General features: G+C 34.9%; 2 protein-coding genes, 1 long non-coding RNA gene and 2 pseudogenes across 6 annotated transcripts; 2 read left to right on the top strand and 3 right to left on the bottom strand.

The window, feature by feature from the left end:
- Positions 1–2,598: 2,598 nt before the first annotated feature.
- Positions 2,599–4,185, bottom strand: LOC21389315 (7-deoxyloganetic acid glucosyltransferase). Its single transcript, XM_024172019.1, has 2 exons — positions 3,678–4,185; positions 2,599–3,542 (listed from the first exon to the last, which is right to left on the bottom strand). Exons 1-2 carry the CDS (start codon positions 4,183–4,185, stop codon positions 2,599–2,601), a joined length of 1,452 nt encoding a protein of 483 aa, XP_024027787.1.
- Positions 4,186–5,558: 1,373 nt separating this feature from the next.
- Positions 5,559–7,268, bottom strand: LOC112093486 (annotated as a pseudogene).
- Positions 7,269–7,920: 652 nt separating this feature from the next.
- Positions 7,921–9,016, bottom strand: LOC112093485 (annotated as a pseudogene).
- Positions 9,017–10,316: 1,300 nt separating this feature from the next.
- On the top strand, positions 10,317–13,573 carry LOC112093487. 4 transcript variants are annotated; one of them, XR_002903081.1, is made up of 6 exons: positions 10,317–10,637; positions 11,643–11,868; positions 11,944–12,481; positions 12,665–12,760; positions 12,856–12,969; positions 13,058–13,573. It is a non-coding gene; the product is annotated as an uncharacterized LOC112093487 (long non-coding RNA). The 4 variants fall into 4 exon arrangements; XR_002903082.1 differs by having other exon boundaries at positions 12,856–13,166; positions 13,354–13,573; XR_002903080.1 differs by having other exon boundaries at positions 11,650–11,868; positions 12,856–13,573.
- Positions 13,574–17,481: 3,908 nt separating this feature from the next.
- Positions 17,482–18,394, top strand: LOC21389314 (18.1 kDa class I heat shock protein). Its single transcript, XM_010107798.2, has one exon. The coding sequence runs from the start codon at positions 17,624–17,626 to the stop codon at positions 18,098–18,100; it is 477 nt and encodes a 158-aa protein (XP_010106100.1). The 5' UTR covers positions 17,482–17,623; the 3' UTR covers positions 18,101–18,394.
- The last annotated feature ends 372 nt before the right edge of the window (positions 18,395–18,766 follow it).

Here is an 18,766-nt window from a genome sequence, read left to right as displayed (position 1 = left end):
CGCTTTTTGCATGGAATAGCAAGGGATGCAAGAAAATTGAATAATTGTATTTTAGAATTAAAAACAATTATTCAAAGTTAATTGATTATAATAAGGGAATTATAATCAATTTATTTTGAATACTTAGGGTTGTTTTAGAGTGTGACTTGAGTATAGTTTTTGAGTTGAATTTGAGTTATAACTTGAGTTGAAGTTGTAACTTGAGTTTGTGTTTAGTTGTGTACATTTGAGTTATGGTTTGATATAAGAATCTTTTTGAGTTTGTGTTTGAGTGAGTCAAAACTTGAATTTGTATTTAGATAGTATTTTAATAAAAACTCAATGGTGATGAAAAATTTTAATAGGGTATGTGGGTGGGATTTTATTTGTCTTTTCGTTGTCAACGTATAGAAAAAAATCATCTCAATCAGGATTAAAACCAAAAAAATTATAGCATTTTTAAGAATAGAAAAAATACTGTTCATTAATTTGAGTTCGAGTTTCTGAACTCGAGTTGAAGGGAAAACTTGAACTTGAGTTCAAATTTGAGTTCAAACTTAAAAGAATATGAACTTGAATAAAATTGGAACTCGAATTACCTTTTTTTGAGTTTTTTAGGCTGCCGAACAAGGCCTTAATAATCCCATTTGAAAAGAGAAATATAAATTTAAAAGCTTAAATAAACAAAGTTTCTAAATAATATATTTTCATTGAAAGGATGTACTAATAAGTAAAATGATATGGTACATTACTGAATAATTTCTCGAGATATACAGTTGGCATGCACATGTAGGGTTGCACTTCATATACAATCCAATTAATAATTGCACCCAAAAAAATCGCGAATTAAAAAAGTAGATACTGGCCAGCAGTAGTGATGCCTTTTTCAGCAGAACTTGAGTTAAACTAAATTTTAAACTAAACTTTTAAGTTCTTGCATACTATTTGGAATTAGAAAATTTCGATGGGGGTAAAGTAATAGATTTAAGTTCAGATTTAAGATGTAAATGAAAATTTTAATACATTTAAGCCCCATTCACTTCGCTTCGCTGATTCGAGTTTAGAATTCGAGTTTTTCTACAGTAAAAAGCTTTCACAAACAATCACATCTAACTTTTTTGCTACAGTAAAAACCTCTCACATAAAACCACATCTCAACTCGAATTTAAACATTTTTTCCCGGGGGTTGGGGGCTAAACAAGGAAAAAAAAAAAAGTGGTAAAGTAATAATTTCACTTAAAAATTTAACAAAGCAAGCTGGGCTGGGGGCTTTCAGTCTTCAGGCCTAAGCTGGATTCAGCAAAGCAATTTACTCCAGTTAATTATCAGTGATTAACTTATGAGATTACCCTGGATACTTTTACCCTTTACTCTTAATTTATTACCTTTTTAGTTAAATAATTACACTACTAAAAAGGTATTTATTAAGAATAAGAGATAAAAATTTAAATTCATGCACTCTTAAGAGTAAATTCTCTATTTTTTTTAACTTATTAACTCCAGTTAAATAGTAATTATCTATATCTAGTTGTTTGGGGTAAAATTGTCTTTTTATTTATAGAAAGTCGTACGTGTTAAACCTTTCCACAAAAGTGGTAGAATTGCATGACAGTACCATAGTAAAGGTATTTTCCTAATTAAAGCAATATTTTAATAATCTATATTTTTATGAACTGAGATCCTTTAGTTTTTGGTTTGTATTTGCAACTGTAATTTATTAATTTGTTTTTATAAAATAAGACTTCCAAGAGATGTAAAACAAAGAAAAAGTTATTTTCTACACCCCCTCTTTGTTTTTAAATTTATAAGGCTTATTTATTAGAGCATTAGTCACAGTTTGCTGATTTTCAACTTACAAGCGACTCTAGTTCAGTGTCTTAATGTTTTAGATCGACAAGTTAGGCAATTTTTTGAGGAATTGAGCAATAAGTTGTTATAGTTTTCAGCACCACAACTAATAAAAATTGAGGTCTATCATACCCACGTTGTTAATCCGTGCTCAATACCATCATACTTTTAGCACTGTTCTTTATTTATCATTTGATATTAAGATTTTTTAAAGTTGTATTATACTCTATTTTCTTTAAACAACTAACTCCTTTAAATACCCACCCGGAACTAATTCCTTTAATTTAAATTTGGCTCATATCGATAATGTCCATTATTTTCTGGACGCAAATCAACAAGTAAATTAATAGTGTTTGCTATTACTGTTATTATATTTACAAAAGTCAAGTGCACATTAATGGACCCGTCATAGGATCAAATTAACGTTTGCAAAGCTGAAATTTTTTAATCTCACAAGCAAATACTCAGAAACATATCTTGAAAGATCATCTTTGAACTTCACAATAATAAATTTAGTTTCTTCATCACATGTTGCAATATTAAGATAATCATATTGAATCACCACATATTATTTTTTTAGGTTAATTAATCACCGCATAAGTATGTACAAGAGCAAACATCAAAGATATATAGCTGGCAATGCATTACATACATATAAAATCACATTAATATAATTGCACAAGAAAAAAAAATCGAATTAATGAGTAGCTACTTGCCCGCGTTATAACATGCGCACTTATTTTTTATTAATTTTTTCATAGCTCACATAGCCTATTTCTCTTTACTGGTCAGCCTTATGTACTCTACCAAACGATCCAAATTACAATACGATGACCCACCTTCACTTACACTTTCTTTCGCCAACCGAGCCATCTCAGCCGTTGATCTCACAAACTCCTCCCTTCTCTCCACCATCAGATCAATAACCATCTTTTCCACAACTTTCCTATCACAAACATCCTTCATGTCAATCCCAAGCTTCCACACCTCACCAACAAATCTACTATTAATCTGTTGATCAGCGAAATAAGGCCAACATATCATAGGAACTCCAGCCACAATACTCTCCAAAGTCGAATTCCAGCCACTATGGGTCAAAAACCCGCCTACGGCCTGGTGGGCCAACACCTCCACTTGAGGGACCCACCCAACCATATATCCTCTCTCCCTCGTCGCTTCCAGCAGCTCCGCCGGGACGTCACCTTCGCCGCCTTCTCCTGTCACCATGTCCGGCCGTACGACCCACAAGAACCTCATGTTGCTGTTCACAAGACCGTGCCAAAACTCGATTAGGGCTTCTCTTGTCAAGATCGTAATGCTTCCAAAACTTACGTAGATCACAGACTTGGAAGGCTGAGAATCTAGCCAGTCCATGCAGTTTCTGTCCACTTCAAAAATACTATTCGAAGATTGGTCAGACTTTGAAGCGTTCTTCCTCGCCAACCTTAGTTTGAGGTGAGTGTGGAGAGGTCCGATGGTGTAGGTTTTAGGGCAAATCAGGCTTCTAATATGGGAGAGTATAGGCCCTTCAAGGTCTTCAAAGGTGTTTAGTATAAGCCCTTGTGCTCTACAGCTTTGACGGGTTTCTCGAGCGATTGAATTGAGTTGTGGGTTGCTTAAGTCTCTCACTTGGCAGAAACTAGGCAAGTCGCGGCACCTTAAGAAGCTTTCCATGCCGGGAACGCTTGTTATTAGCCTATTCATGTCTTCTTTTTCTTTTTTATTTTCACCATTATTTCACACCAAGTACGTCAAAACTCAAATCAGTTAATACATAACATACTGCAATAACAAAAGAAGGACAGAAAGGGGATCATGCAAGCTATAACATGAATAGATTGAGTTATTACCTCTAAGGGGAAGCTCCCCGGCTTTAATGATATCGTCAACACAGAAGTGTATCCAGATGCAACAGGCACTAACTGTTCGAAAATGAATTATGGGAATTTGAAATTCATAGGCTAAATCAGTAGCAAAGCGAGCAAAAGATCCATCAGCTATAATGCAAGTCACCGAGCCCAATGCACCGGAAACCAGCATCTCCTTCAACACCGGCTTGGTTGTCGCAATCATTGAATGAAATACCTCTGTTCTTTCATGTGAGCGCGGGTGGTCGTCTGGCAGGCCGTCGGGGACGGTTCTGAATAGGAGCCCGGGATAGTCGGCAAACCGGGCTTCAACGTCAGCATGACGGAAAAGGCGATTGTGGATGTGGTCGGTGTTGAGAAAGGTGACGTCGATGCCGGCGAGGCTGAGAACCTCGGCGAGAGTGAGCATGGCGGTGACATGTCCCTGCGCCGGAAAGGGGAAAATGAGAACTCTTGGTGGGAGGACTAGTTGACGCCTTTGGTTCTTCATTTGAGTTATGAAAATTATTTAGTGAAAGTGGTCAGCCGCCATGTAATCAAAATCAAGGTACTTAATTTGTCGTCGGTTTATTTAGCTAGGAATTAGGTTGGGCATGATCCCATAATGGCAATCTTGGCACATGATGGTAGCTACGCAAGTTTTGTTTTTAGTTTTTTAGTTTTTATTTTTATTTTTTTATACTTCCAATGACAGATCAATAATTTTATTGCCCTGCAGGCATCAATAAAAAAAAAAAATCTGTTAAGGGAGAATCAAATTGACACACATCGTGTTTTATCTAAACAATGAAGAGATAACTTTCAATTTAGTGGGACATATTTCTCAGTGCCGCACGTTTATTGATACTGTTAGCAAGGGCAATGCTCGAACTTGCTATGCCCATCATATTATCACAAGTCTGCGCTACATGATTTATATTGATTATATTAACCGTTGTAATATTCTTCCCCAAAAAGGAAAAAAAAAAATTACATTATTCATTGGGATAAAAACCAATCAGAATTTAGAGGCATCTCTCAACTTTTCTAAACAACTAATTATAGACGACAAAAGCATGGCCAGCGAGCAGATGAGATTGCAAGATCTACTCTCGAGAAGAACAGAGAAAACGTCTCCATTAAAACATGATCGCTCAGTAAAATCCAATGAGCAAAGACGAAGAAAGAAAAAAAATAATGCACGATCTTGCATCTTCCTCCATCGTAAACAACAATAAGAAATCCAACGGTACGTAGTTGAAGAATTCGGCAATGATCTTATTGTTAGATTTTTATAAGATTTATGTTTAAACAATTAAGTATATGTTGGAACAATATTGAGGGTATTATTGTATTTTACTTTCATACCTTGCATTTAGAAATTAGTAAAAATTAAAAATTCTAAAATATGAAGGATATGTATAAATATGTATATATTACATATTTGTCTTTTTCGATAGTCAAAATCACCCATGAAGCGAAAAGAATAATAAAAAAAAAAGGTAAGGATGAGTAAGGCATGGATTTAACGTGATGTGAATTTGAAATGTGAAATACAAATATGATACAATTTAAAATATAGGGTATAAATTTTTTAAGAGCATTTTTAAACATCTCAGTGGAGCTGAATGGCACCACGAAACGGCACCGCGCAACCGTTTAGCTTTTTTGCTTTTTTAATATAAACTTTAAAGTACAGTAAAAAAAAAAAAAAAACTATTATATTATTGAGAAATACAAGACAGATTCTTTATTCAGAAATATTCATTGTGCAGAAATTCCATGATCATCTACGGTGAACTTGACATATTCTGTGTTAGATGCTGCGTGCGTCAATTTTTTATAACATCCTCTAAAGATGATATTTTGCAGAGTCTAGAGAGCTTACTCATGAGCTGAATTATAATTCCCGGTGTTGTTAAATGTGAACCTTATATCCTCTATCAACCGATCCAAGTTACAATAAGATGACCCACCTTCACTCACCCTCTTTCTCGCCAGCCTAGCCATCTCAGCCGTGGATCTCACAAACTCCTCCCTCCTCTCCACCATCAGATCACTCACCATATTTTCCACAACTTTCCTGTCACAAACATTCTTCATGTCAATCCCAAGCTTCCACACTTCACCAACATATCTGCTATCAATCGGTTGATCAGCGAAATAAGGCCAACATATCATAGGAACTCCAGCCACTATACTCTCCAAAGTCGAATTCCAACCACTATGAGTCAAAACCCACCCACCGCCTGGTTGGCCAGCACCTCCTCTTGGGGGACCCACCCCACCATGTACCCTCTCTCCCTCGTCGCCTCAAGAAGCTCCACCGGGACGTCCCCTTCGCCGCCTTCTCCGGTCACCATGTTTGGCCGTATGAACCACAAGAACCTCATGTTGCTGTTCACAAGGCGGTGCCAAAACTCCATTAGTTCGTCTCTCGTTACGGTCGTAATGCTTCCAAAACTGACGTAGATCACAGACTTTGGAGGCTGAGAATCGTGCCAGTCCATGCAGTTTCTGTCTACTTCAAAAATTCTGTTCGAAGATCGACCGGGCTTGGACTCGTTCTTCTTGGCTAACCTGCGTTTGAGATGAGTGTGGAGAGGTCCGATGGTGTAGGTTTCAGGGCAGATAAGATTTTTAATATGGGAGAGTATAGGCCCATCGAGGTCTTCAAAGCGTGTTGGAAAAAATAGAGAACTTACTTTAAGAGTGCGAATTTTACTTTTTATTCTTAATAAATATCATTTTATTAATGTAATTATTTATAAATAATAAAAATTATAATTCATATATTTTAAGAGGTATTGGTTAAGATTACCAAGATGGTAATAATAAGCTCTTGGGCTATACAGCTTTGGCGGGTCCCTCGAGCTCAATTGATTCCTGGGTCGCTCAAGTCGCTCACTTGGCGGAAACTAGGCAGGTCACGGCATCTTAAGAAGCTTTCCATGCCAGGCACACTCGTTATCAGCCTATCCATGTCTTCTTTTCCTTTTTCTTTCCTCATCATTTTCATAACAATTACGTCCAAATTCTAATCATTTTATATAAAGAAAAAACGAAAAAAAAAAAAACAAGAAAAACAAAGGAATGAATAAAGGAAATCAAGCAAGCTTTAAAGTGTACCGTCAACGCAGAAGTGGATCCAGATGCAACAAGCACTAACCGTTCAAAAATGGATTATGGGAATGTGAAGTTCATAGGCTAAATCAGTAGCAAAGCCAGACAAAGCTCCATCAGCTATAATGCAAGTCACCGGACCCAATGAACCAGAAACCAGCATCTCTTTCAACTCGGGTTTGGTTGTGGCGTTCATCGAATAATACAACTCCATTATTCTGTCCGTTGAACGTGGGTGGTCGTCCGGCAGCCGTCGGAGATGGTTTTGAATAGGAACCCGGGATAGTCGGCGAACCGGGCTTCAATGTCGGTGTTTCGAAGCAGGCGATTGTGGACGTGGTCGGTGTTGAGGAAGGTGACATTGATGCCGGCGAGGCTGATAAGCTCGGCGAGTGTGAGCATGGAGGTGACATGTCCCAGCGCCGGCAATGGAAAAGTGAGAACACTTGGTTGTGGCCTTTCGTTCTCCATTTGCATTATAAAAATAATTAGTGATCATAGGGATGAACCAATATGTAATCAAATTAATAAGTACTTAATTTATCCATTGTTTTGTTTAGCTAATTAATGGCACGTGGCAGCTACACACGTTCTGTTTTGTTTTAATTATTATTATTTTTTAATGACAGATTGAGGATTTTATTACACTGGTGGCATCAATATTAAGATTGCAAGATCTGCTATTGAGAAGAACAAAAAATGTCTCAATGAAAACTTTCCTCAGCAAATTCCAATAGAAAAGTACCAAGCAAGAAAAAAACAATACACGATCTTAACCTTCCTCCATCGTGAAAGGCTACATTAAATCCAACAGTACTTAATTAGTTGAGGATAAGTCGGCAATATTTGACTTATATATGTTGTCAGATTTTTGTAACATTCATAATTTTTAAACATTTCAATATATGTTTAGATAATATTAAATATGAGTATTCTTTTTTATTATTCAGTCAGAACCACTATATTGTATAAAAATTCCCTTGAAACGATCAAATGCCTGGTCCAATCAATTCACGATTACTTCCAAGCGCCAACTTATGAATTACGCGCCAACATTTGTTAATTATTTGAGCAGATGTCAGCGTGGATCAATAATATTTTGGACAGACTTTACAATTTTTTTTTAATTATAACCTTTTATGTCCTCTATCAACCGGTTCAAATTGCAATAAGATGTCCCACCTTCACTCACAGTCTTTCTTGCCAACCTAGCCATCTTAGCCGTTGAACTAACGAACTCCTCCCTCCTCTCGACCATCAGATCATTGATCATCTTTTCCACAACTCTCCTATCACAAACATCTTTCATGTCAATCCCAAGCTTCCACACATCACCAACATATCCACTAATAATCTGTTGATCCGCAAAATAAGGCCAACATATCATAGGAACCTCAGCCACTATACTCTCCAAAGTCGAATTCCAACCACTATGAGTCAGAAAAGCTCCCACAGCATGGTGCGCCAGCACCTCCTCTTGTGGGACCCACCCTACCATGTATCCTCACTCCCTTGTCGCCTCCGATAGCTCCTCCGGGATCTGACTGTGGCCGCCGCCGCCATTCTCCGCCACCAAATCGGGGGGTCACAAGAACCGCTTCTTGCTGATCACCAAATTGTACCAAAACTCCATAAAGTCTCCCTTCGTCATAATCGTAATGCTTCCAAAACTGACGTAGATCACGGAATTGGGAGGCTGAGAATCAAGCCAAGCCATTCAATTTCTGTCCACTTCGAATAGACTGTTTGAAGACTGATATGACTAGTTGGAGTGGGCGTGGAGGGGTCCAATGGTGTAGGTCTTGGGATTACTGTGAGATCGAATGTGGGAGATTATAGGCCCTTCGAGATCTTCAAACGTGTTGAGTATGAGCGCTTTGGCCCGACCGCTTTGAAGGGTCTGTCCAGAGACTAGTTGGAGTTGTGGGTCCCTTTTGTCGGTCAGTACTTGGCAGAAACTTGGAAGGTCACGGCACCGTAGAAAGCTTTATGAATATACGAACATATATAATTTGAGCGACATATATAATCTTTAATTCAAAAACGTATGTATCGTTGACTGTACATTTTGAATTGCCAAACTAATTTATAGCTAATTACAAGCATAAAATATGTGAAAGATTTACCTCTAATTGGAAGCTCGCTATTACAAGCACTACAAGAATAATTACTTTCTAAACTTTTTGATACCAAAAAAGTTTTGGTAGCAGAAAATACATTTTTTACTATCAAACTTTAGTAGCTGAAAGTATGAAGGCTTTAGTTACCAAATTTGACAGTAAAAACAACACAATCCATTACCAAATATAATTTGGTAATAAATAACATGACGGGAAATGAAATTTAGTTCCCACCAATAACTTTTTGCTACCAAAATAATATTTGGTAACAAAAACATAAGATTCTGTCACCAAAAATTTGGTAGCAAAATATTACGTTTTTGCTACCAAACATGTTTTGGTAACAAAAAGTTGGCGGTAAGCAAAATTTTTTCCCGCCCGAGGTATTTGCTACTGAATTATTTTTGGTAGCAAAACAAATAACATTTGTTACCAAGTGTTGGAAGTAAAATATAACTATCTGCCACTAAAATTTGGTAGCGAAAAATCAAGTTTTTGCTACCAAAAAACATAATTTTTTGCTATCAAATTTTAGTAGCAAAAAAAAATTTACTACCAAATTCTTATTTTGGTGACAAAAAGGCGTTTTTTGCTACCAAAAGTTGTATTTGGTAGCAAATCATATAAAAACATTAAACTTTATATTTTGTGCTCGTATTGTTTTTTTTTTCAATTTTCTATGAATATGTCATATATTAAGTTTTAACAATCATCCTAGTATATAACAATTATTTGATAATTTAGTTATTTTGTGTTGGTGTAACAAGAGACATGCTCATATGTACACATATGTGATCTTGTTAATTAAGTATATGTTCCACATAGAGTAATATATAATCTCGTTATTTGATTGATTTTTAACTTTGAATAATGTATTTCAATTTCAAAACTACTTTTTTTATTATAATGTTACTAGAACAATAATTTTAAAATAATTTGTCATTAAAGTGTATTTTTTTAATTTTAAATATATGTCTTTTTGATACCAAATTCAAATTTGATAGCAAAAAATATATTTTCAGTTACCAAAATTATATTTGGTAATAAAAAACATATTTTTTTAGTACTAAATTTTGGTAGTAGAAAACATAATTCTACTACCAAATTCATATTTTGATGGCGAAAAGGCATTTTTTGCTACTAATATTTACTACCAAATGTTTGGTAACAAAAAAAACGAGGCCTTCGTAAAAATAACTCTTTTGAAAAATTTTATTAGTAAAATAATTTTTTAAAATTTTTATTTACAAAATGACATTTTTTTATAAAAAATGAGTAAGTATCTTTTTTCATAAAAAAATAAAAAAAAATCATTTTACTAATTTCATTTTATTGGATAGTCATTCTCACGTATTGCCCCAAAAAAAACATAATATTTGGTATCAAAATAATATTTCAAACCACACCCACGCTTGAGCTCAAAATCCCTATACGCCTCCACCATTTCTCCACCCGCCGCTCCTCTTCCCCTTCAAAACACACCCACGCGTTTCACCCACGCCCTTCTTCCCCTTCTTCGCCATCTTCTTCAGTGTTTGCTCCGCCTTCTTCTCCAGCCGCCGCTCCTCCTCCGCGGCCTTCCACTCTTCTAGCCATCGCCGATTCTCTCTAGCTCTAGATCTCTCTGTCGCTCTTTCTCTCTCTAGCCACTGAATTTCACCGTCGCCGACGCCGATTCTCGCTTTTGCCGCCGCCGGTCAACACCTCCTCCTTCTTTCCGGTCAGTTCTCTCTATCTCTTTCTCTCATCGTTATGTTGAATGTGGTTGCAATTTCAAAAATGAGATTTCGCTAATTTCTCGTTCTGAATTAGGGATTTATGTATGAAGACTGTAATTACAGATAATGGAGATAAGGAATGTTGGGAGTCTTTTAGATTGTGGATTAACTAAGTTCACTGAGCCATTCGTGCTTTTTTCTTTTCTTCGTGGAAGCAGAGTTAGATTAGGGTAGCAATCTGCCTTGCTAAGTTCATGGTTTAGGGTGTTTATTTTTCTAGCAATCTGCCTAGACCGTTTGGCAACAAGGAGGTTCAAATAAATTTGCAATTACAGCGATTGCTTTGATCTGTACAATTAGCAACTCAAGAAGAATAAGCTCCTTCCATAGTATAAACATGGTTCAATTATATGCCCCAATACACTTGTTTTCTACACGTGAATTTTGAAAGAAAAAACGATTAGACTATGGAACTTCAGGTCATATAAGAGCCATATATAAATATTCAACCCTTCGGAAATAAATTTTATGAAACTTAATCGGATTATATAATGTGAAAATCAGAATCATATGCCTATTGAAGAAAATAACATTCTCTTGAGTTTCCTGATCGATTGCATATTTGTTTAGACAACTTTTCAAACTTGTCTTCTGTCTTGACAAGTTTTTGTTTGATGTATTGTGGTTCATGTCTTGACAAGAATAATTATGCCACCAACGACACTCATATCAATAGTTAATTTGTTTTGATTATTCAATTCGTGATGTTTAGGATAGTTATGGATAAGAGTTGGATTTATGTGACGAACCGAATTTCGGAGACATATATGAGTGGAGTGATTTATTGATTCTGCAACTGATTATAGTAATTGATTAGGTCAAATTATTTCAGTTTAACTTCAAAATATGCATTTGTGATTGTTTGAAGTAGTTGTAAAACTGTGACAAGATTTGAATATACCATACCTCTAATCACTAATTTCTATTTTTATTTTTATTGTTTCAAGATATCAGTTATGTCTACTCGTAAGAGAAAGCTATCGTTTAGTTCTGGTTCAAAATCCAAATCCGCTCCATCTCTGCGGGATGTTGAGGCATCTCTTTGGACTCCTTCAGTGGCATCTTTAGGCACATTAGGCTCATCCACATCTTCACGAGCAGATAATGAGTCATCTCATGATCATCAACAATTGCATGAGGATCAACCTCCGGAGATTCTACGTTTCAATACACGTAAGATCATAATAATTATTTTTAATTGAGTTTTTTTTTTTACACTATTCTACATTTAACCACCTTTGTAAATAGCATGGTCAACAAATGTTTGAGGACCAACTACATGTCAAGGAATTAACAAGTTAGTGTCCAAGAAAGGAAAGCTTCAAGTACAATTTAGGGAATCTGAGCTCCGAGTTTACGGGGAGCATGCGGGCCGATTTGCGAGCAAAATCGGTTCTATAGTTCGTCACCATGCTCCATTAAAGTATAGTGGTTGGGGTAAGATTCCTGAAAACGAACAGAATGAATGCATAAGACGATTGAAGGTAAAATTTTCTATTGTAACTTATTCTTTATAACGATTGCACTTATGTAAAAACAAATTTAGCAACTTTTTTTTCTTTAAGATCTATTTAATTTAGATTTTGAGGCGCATCCACAATTGAAAGACATTGTGCATCAATATTTCTATGAGCGCTTTAAAGGTTATCGATATCGGTGCCACCAAAAATATCAAGCCATTATTGATGAAGGAAAAGATCCATTGCAACATTTACTGAATCCATACATTAAATCAGATGATTGGGAGTGGATGTGCACGAATTGCTTTGGCGATGATCAATGCTAGGTAAAATGAACAATTTAACTGTATTATGAGATGTTTGTTTGAGATTGTGGTTTTGGATATGCAAATTGAACCAATATGTGTGGTTTTGGATTTTCTGGGTTAATTGAAATTGTAGGGGAGATGATGTCGAAATTTCTATTATATTTTAATGCATTTAAATGCTTCTTTTTTTCATTTATATAGAAAATAGCACAGGTTGCTGCTGAAAATTATTCTAAAAAGCCAACAGGTTATTTGGGTGGCTCAAGATCTATAGTTCAACATTTGGAGGAAGTCCATGTAATTAACTTTCACTAACTTTAAGTATATTACCACTTGAAACCATAATTTCTTTTTTCTTTTTAACTAACTAACAAATAATAATTTTTATGTAGAACACACATTCAAGTTCTGACTCAAATGCTTCGGGAGGGTATTTTGAGGTCTTTAAGAACACTCATTGGAGCGAATCACGGGGATGGAGAACTGAGAGAACAAAGGAAGATTATGTAAGAATTATTAAACACTTTATCATTTCGTTTGATTTTGTATTTTTTTTACTCTAACTTGAGTTTATAACACTTTGCCTAATGCAAGAACAAATGATTAAGATCCGCAATGCTCGTTTAAGTGAAGTATTAGAGGGGTAAGAACTTGACTCTGATGCAGAGGAAGAAATTTACTCTCAAGTTTTGTCAAGTGAGAGGTATGAAAAATATGGTTTTAAGCGTGACATAGGCCCTGTACTAAAAAAAGCGCCACAAGGTCGCAAATCTAGAGGGTTAGGATATGAAAAGCTTGAAAATGAAGTTCAGGAAAATAAACGTCGTATGTCGGATATGAAAATTCTAATAAAGCAACAACATGAGCTTATTCAAAAGTTATTTTAACAGATAAATCCGCCGTCCGATCATCCTGGACCTTCCGTTCCAAGAATAGAATATCCACCGCTACCGCCACCACCAGCCTCAATTTGTTAGAGCGTTTAATTTTTGTAATATTAAGATTTTATTAGTACAATATTTGCATAAATGTTTAGGTTTGTTTAAGTATCATTATTTTAGTATTTTGTTTGGATTATAATATGTATTGAAATATTTAGAGATTTTTAAATTAATATTTAGTTTTTATTTATATATATATTTTTTAAAAATACAGGTATATAAATCTGTCTCAGTTTTTGTCACTAAAAAACTCATATTTTTTGCTACCAAATATATTTTGCTACTAAAATTTTGGTAGCAGAAAGCTCATAATTTTTGTTATCAAATATATTTTGCTACCAAAATTTGGTAGTAGAAAGCTCACACTTTTTGTTACTAAATATATTTTGCTACTAAAATTTTGGTAGCAGAAAACTCACTTTTTGCTATCAAATATATTTTGTTACAAAAATTTTGGTAGCAGAAAGCTCACATGTTTTGCTATCAAATATATTTTGCTACCAAAATTTTAGTAGTAGAAAGCTCACACTTTTTGTTATTAAATATATTTTGCTACTAAAATTTTGGTAGCAGAAAACTCACATTTTTTGCTACTAAAAGCCTTTTGCTACCGAAACTTTTGGTCCCTTAATATCATATATTTTGTTACCAAATACATTTCGTTACCAAAAATTTTTTTGGTAAGAAAAACTATTTGCTACTAAAATTTTGGTAACTAATTCTTTCTGCTACCCACTTTTTGCTACTAAAATTTTTTTGATAATAAAAACATTTTGCTACCAAAAACAGGGTTTTTTGTTACCAAATTTTTTGTAACAAAAAATTCAAACTCTTGTATTGGCATAATATTTTTTTAGACTTTCTTAAATATTGATGCTAATACTATGTTTACTATTTAATATGTTGTTTTAATTTATTCTCTATTTTGTAATGCTACTTTAAATGTATTATCTACCTTTTTACATGAGCATTAAGCTTTCATATAGAAGTAAATTTTCTAATTTTAAATAATCTGAAAAAAAAAAGCAACATCATAATGGTTAAATTAAAAAGTTAAAATACCAATGGGAATCAAATTAAATGTTAAGATTTAGGGGTGTTTATATAGATTGAAATTCATGGAATATGGGTCAGTCCACAATTCAATCCAAAATTATTAGATTGAGAAAATTATCAATACAAAAGTTTTACTAATCCAATCTAATTCAAACAGATCGGATTTTACATATTGAACTTTCTATGGATTTGGGGCCTTTAATGTTAATAAGCATATTAAGCATAAAATAACCTCAATAAAACTCAAAATCCAATTTATATATGACAACTCTGTCAATTAAGACAAACTAGCTTCAAGAAGACTCAAAATGAAGTCTCATCATTCATCAACATTATGTTAAAGTTTAGACTAATTCACCACCACATTCCCAATAAACGTAACATAACTTAAAATAGTTCAACAAATTTCAATTCATTCCAACTTAAGTAATTATGAAAAATTAGTTTCAATAAGATATAGGGGAAATTTCATATTAATATAATGTGTTTTAGTGTAATCATTTTTTAGTATCCTGTGTTTTTAATAATTTTGAATTAATATCATGACGCTTTAAGAAATTATTTTTTAATACTAAAAAATAATATTTTAAAACGTTACGGTACCAATTCAAAATTTTTAAAAACACGGGATACTAAAAAAATGATTCCACAAGGTATTAATATATGAAATTTTCCCTAAAACATAAATATATATAATTTAAATTCACGAATTTTACTCATTGAGAAATGTTCAATTCACTAATCAATTCAAAATCTTTGAATTGAGATTTTCTCAATCCGTAATCAATTCAAAATCCCGTCTAATTGAATCTAATCGAATTAAATGAATTGATCGGATTCACGGATTTTGTAAACACCCCTATTAAAATTAGACATGTGTTATATTTAAATTTATCCCCAATTGTATAGCATAAATTAAATTTAGCACCAAAATATATAAAATTTTATTAATAGATAGCGATTCACCTTTTCAAATGTCAAAATTTTACACGCTAATTTAATATTACAGTAGAAATTCTTTAACATTACATATAATAAAAAATCATGCAAAATTAACAGAATTTAATATAAATCTTACTCTGTAAGACAGAACCTCTTAATATGAAAAAACTCCTCCTTTAAATAACTTAGGCCTTCAGAAGTCCAAAAATCAGTTACAGAAAACAATATATGTCGTTCCATTTCACACAAAAACACAAGTTGCATATTCAGCAAAGAAAAAAAGAAATAAAAAGCAATGGGTGCATTTGGAATTGGTTCTAAAATGATTTTGTTTTTTTGTATGAAATTGGAAATGAAAATCTCAGGGAGAAATCGTTTTTGAAAATGCGTTTAATAGTTTTATTGAGAGATTATTTTCAGTATAAGAAAAAACTAAAATTCTGTTTGGTTATACATTTTTGAAAACATCTAATAGTATTTTAAAGAATATATTAAATAGTTAATAAAATCCTAAATCAGTTATAATAGTAACTAAGATCTTATTTACTATACTTTCTTATAACAAATACAATTGAGAGGGCATTTTAATAATTTTACATAATAGTTCTAAATCTAATTTTAAGACTCAAACATCCCATTATGTTCAAATCATAACCCACCCTTATCGATGGGTGGCTGGGGGTCTACATAAGTGACTACAAATCGGACTGTCACGATTTCGGTCACGAAGGAGGCGGTCAAGAATTGAAAACTGCAGATCGGAGAAAGATCAGAGGAGGCAGTGAAGATCGGAGGAAGCTTGTCGGAAGAGAAGAAGAAGATCACGCATCGGTGGAGGAAGAGGAAATTGTGCTGCGAAGGAGGAAATCATGGGCGGAGATGGGTTCTGAGCCTTTTGTCGCCGTCGTGGGTCAGTCAGAGGTTCTCGTCACCGTTGGTGGTTCTCATCGTCGTCGGTGGGCTCTTGAGCTTTTCGTCCTCTCGGGTCAATAGGAATTCACCGCCCCAAGGACGGGAACCGTACGACGCGACAGTGACAAATTCGCCAGAGAGAGAGATGGCGAGAGTCGGTGGATCCTTAAGGCGTTTGCCTGGTGATAACGATTTCATCAGATTGTAATCTCCATTAATTAGAGAAGTAGAGTACAAAGTGGACCAGCATTCTCGGAGTGAGGGAGGAGAAAATGGAAATACATAAACAAAAATGAAAAAAAAACGTTTTTAGTTTCTTCCTCATAGTACACTAAACCAAAAACCGGTTTCATTTCTGTTTCTTGTCCATCATTTAGGCCAAACAATGTTTCCGTTCCCAGTTTCATTTTTTCTTCTTGGAAAACGTGAAAAACTTTTTCAAAACTAATACCAAACGGGCATAATAAGTTGCATCCTCTTGGTCTTGTAATTCTCTCCACCCAAGAAAAGATAAAGAACGGTGGATGTACACGGAGCAAAAGACAATACTCAAAATTTAGGACCCGTTTAGTTCGTTAATTTGAGTTTTTAATTTGAATTGAGCTGTATTTTAATGTGAGAGCTTTTTATTGTAATAAAAAAGTTCGAAATAACTGTTTCTGAGAGCTTTTTACTGTAGCAAAACTCGAATCGGTGAAATGAACGGGGCCTTAGATCGTATGTTCATTTTATGACTCAAGTCATATTACTACAGTGTTTTTTAATAAAAATTAAAATTTATTTATTACAATATTTTTCTCTCATATACACAACTTAAATCATAATTCAAATCATGTAAAAGAATAAGCTCTTAATATTTTAAATGAGATTCAGAGTTTTTTGTCTAATTTTAGTGTTTCAATTGGTGTTTAATCAATTATATTACGTCACATCATATAAAAAAGTTTAAATTATCTTTTAATTACTTTTTTGTGTTTATCATGTGATGGTATATCATGATTTAATTAATTAGATACGAATTAAAGAGAGCAAAGGGATGATCTGGATTTCGCATGGACCAAGGCGAGACACGTAGTCAAAAGAGGAAGGACAAGATTTAGGGTGCCATGGACACGTACATGGCAAAGGATTACGATAGAAGTTCACAGAACCCTAGTTCTTGATAAGATACAAAGCGTCAAAATCTTCTCTCTCGCATTATACACACACACATATATATATACACACACCCCCCTCACTTTTATCCACGCAGAAACAACCATTTCTCTTAACCAACAAAAGAAGAAAAGAAAAACCCTTTGAGTTAGCAATGGCTCTGAGCCTGTTCGGTGGACGACGAAGCAACGTCTTCGACCCTTTCTCGCTAGACATATGGGACCCTTTTGACGGCTTCCCCTTCACGACGTCCGTGGCCAACGTGCCGTCGATGGGGCAGGAGACGACGTCGGCGATCGCCAACACCCGAATCGACTGGAAGGAGAGGCCGGAGGCGCACATAATCAAGGCCGACCTGCCGGGGCTGAAGAAAGAGGAGGTTAAGGTTGAGGTGGAGGACGGGATGGTGCTCAAGATCAGCGGCGAGAAGGCCCGGGAGAAGGAGGAGAAGGACGACAAGTGGCACCGCGTCGAGCGGTCGGTCGGGAAGTTCATGAGGCGGTTCCGGCTGCCGGAGAATTGCAGGACGGACCAGGTCAGGGCCACCATGGAGAACGGGGTGCTCACAGTGATCTTGCCCAAGGAGGAGGAGAAGAAGCCTGACGTTATGTCTGTTGAGATTTCTGGCTGAAATCAAAGTTTCAAGTTACTGCGTTTCGGTTAAGAACTCTCTTTTTTTTTTTTGTGTTAATATATATATATATGTATATTTATTATATATCTAAGTGCGAAAAGATGGTTTATGTGTGTTTGTATAGTTATGTTTTTCTTTGGTTTTGTAATCAGAAGTGCACCGTGTGCGCATTTAGAATCGTGGTTTTTTGGGGTGTAAAAACATGTGTATAGCACCGTGCATGAAGGGTATGTAAGTGACGAAGATTGCAGTACAGTACAATGTATATAAGGTTGCAGATAAATATGTGAATAGTTTTTTTTTTTAATCCTTGATAGTATTTTCGTCCAATCATTTTGTCAAACATAGCGTATTCTTATGTTTTTGGTGATTTTTTTCTATTTTATTTTATTTTATTTTGGGTGAATTAGATGAGGCATCGTTATATTAACGGCCCTTGTGATTGATGGAGTGGCTAAGTGGGGCGTGTTAGTCCTTCGTCGCTCCCAATTTTGCTGGTTGTTGCTTCCATTATAGTCTTCTTCTCCTGGGAAAAAAAAAAGACAAAACACAAAATTAATATCATCAAGGAATTTAATTTGCAGTTTCACGGGGCAAAAAATGAAATAGAATTGTCCCGTGTCATTAGTTTGCATTGGACGACTCGGTCTTTCAGGTTTGTGA

This window comes from Morus notabilis, unplaced genomic scaffold (genome assembly GCF_000414095.1).
Source record: "Morus notabilis unplaced genomic scaffold, ASM41409v2 Scaffold1622, whole genome shotgun sequence".
NCBI lineage: Eukaryota > Viridiplantae > Streptophyta > Magnoliopsida > Rosales > Moraceae > Morus > Morus notabilis.
The sequence above is the reverse complement of the archived record's forward strand: the minus strand, read 5'-3'. Positions and strand labels throughout refer to the sequence as shown.

Coding starts and splice junctions, on each gene's coding strand:
- LOC21389315 (XM_024172019.1), bottom strand. CDS start 4,185: ATGAAGAACCAAAGGCGTCAACTAGTCCTCCCACCAAGAGTTCTCATT. Junction 3,543..3,677: donor CGGGGAGCTTCCCCTTAGAG/GTAATAACTCAA, acceptor AAAATAAAAAAG/AAAAAGAAGACATGAATAGG.
- LOC21389314 (XM_010107798.2), top strand. CDS start 17,624: ATGGCTCTGAGCCTGTTCGGTGGACGACGAAGCAACGTCTTCGACCCT.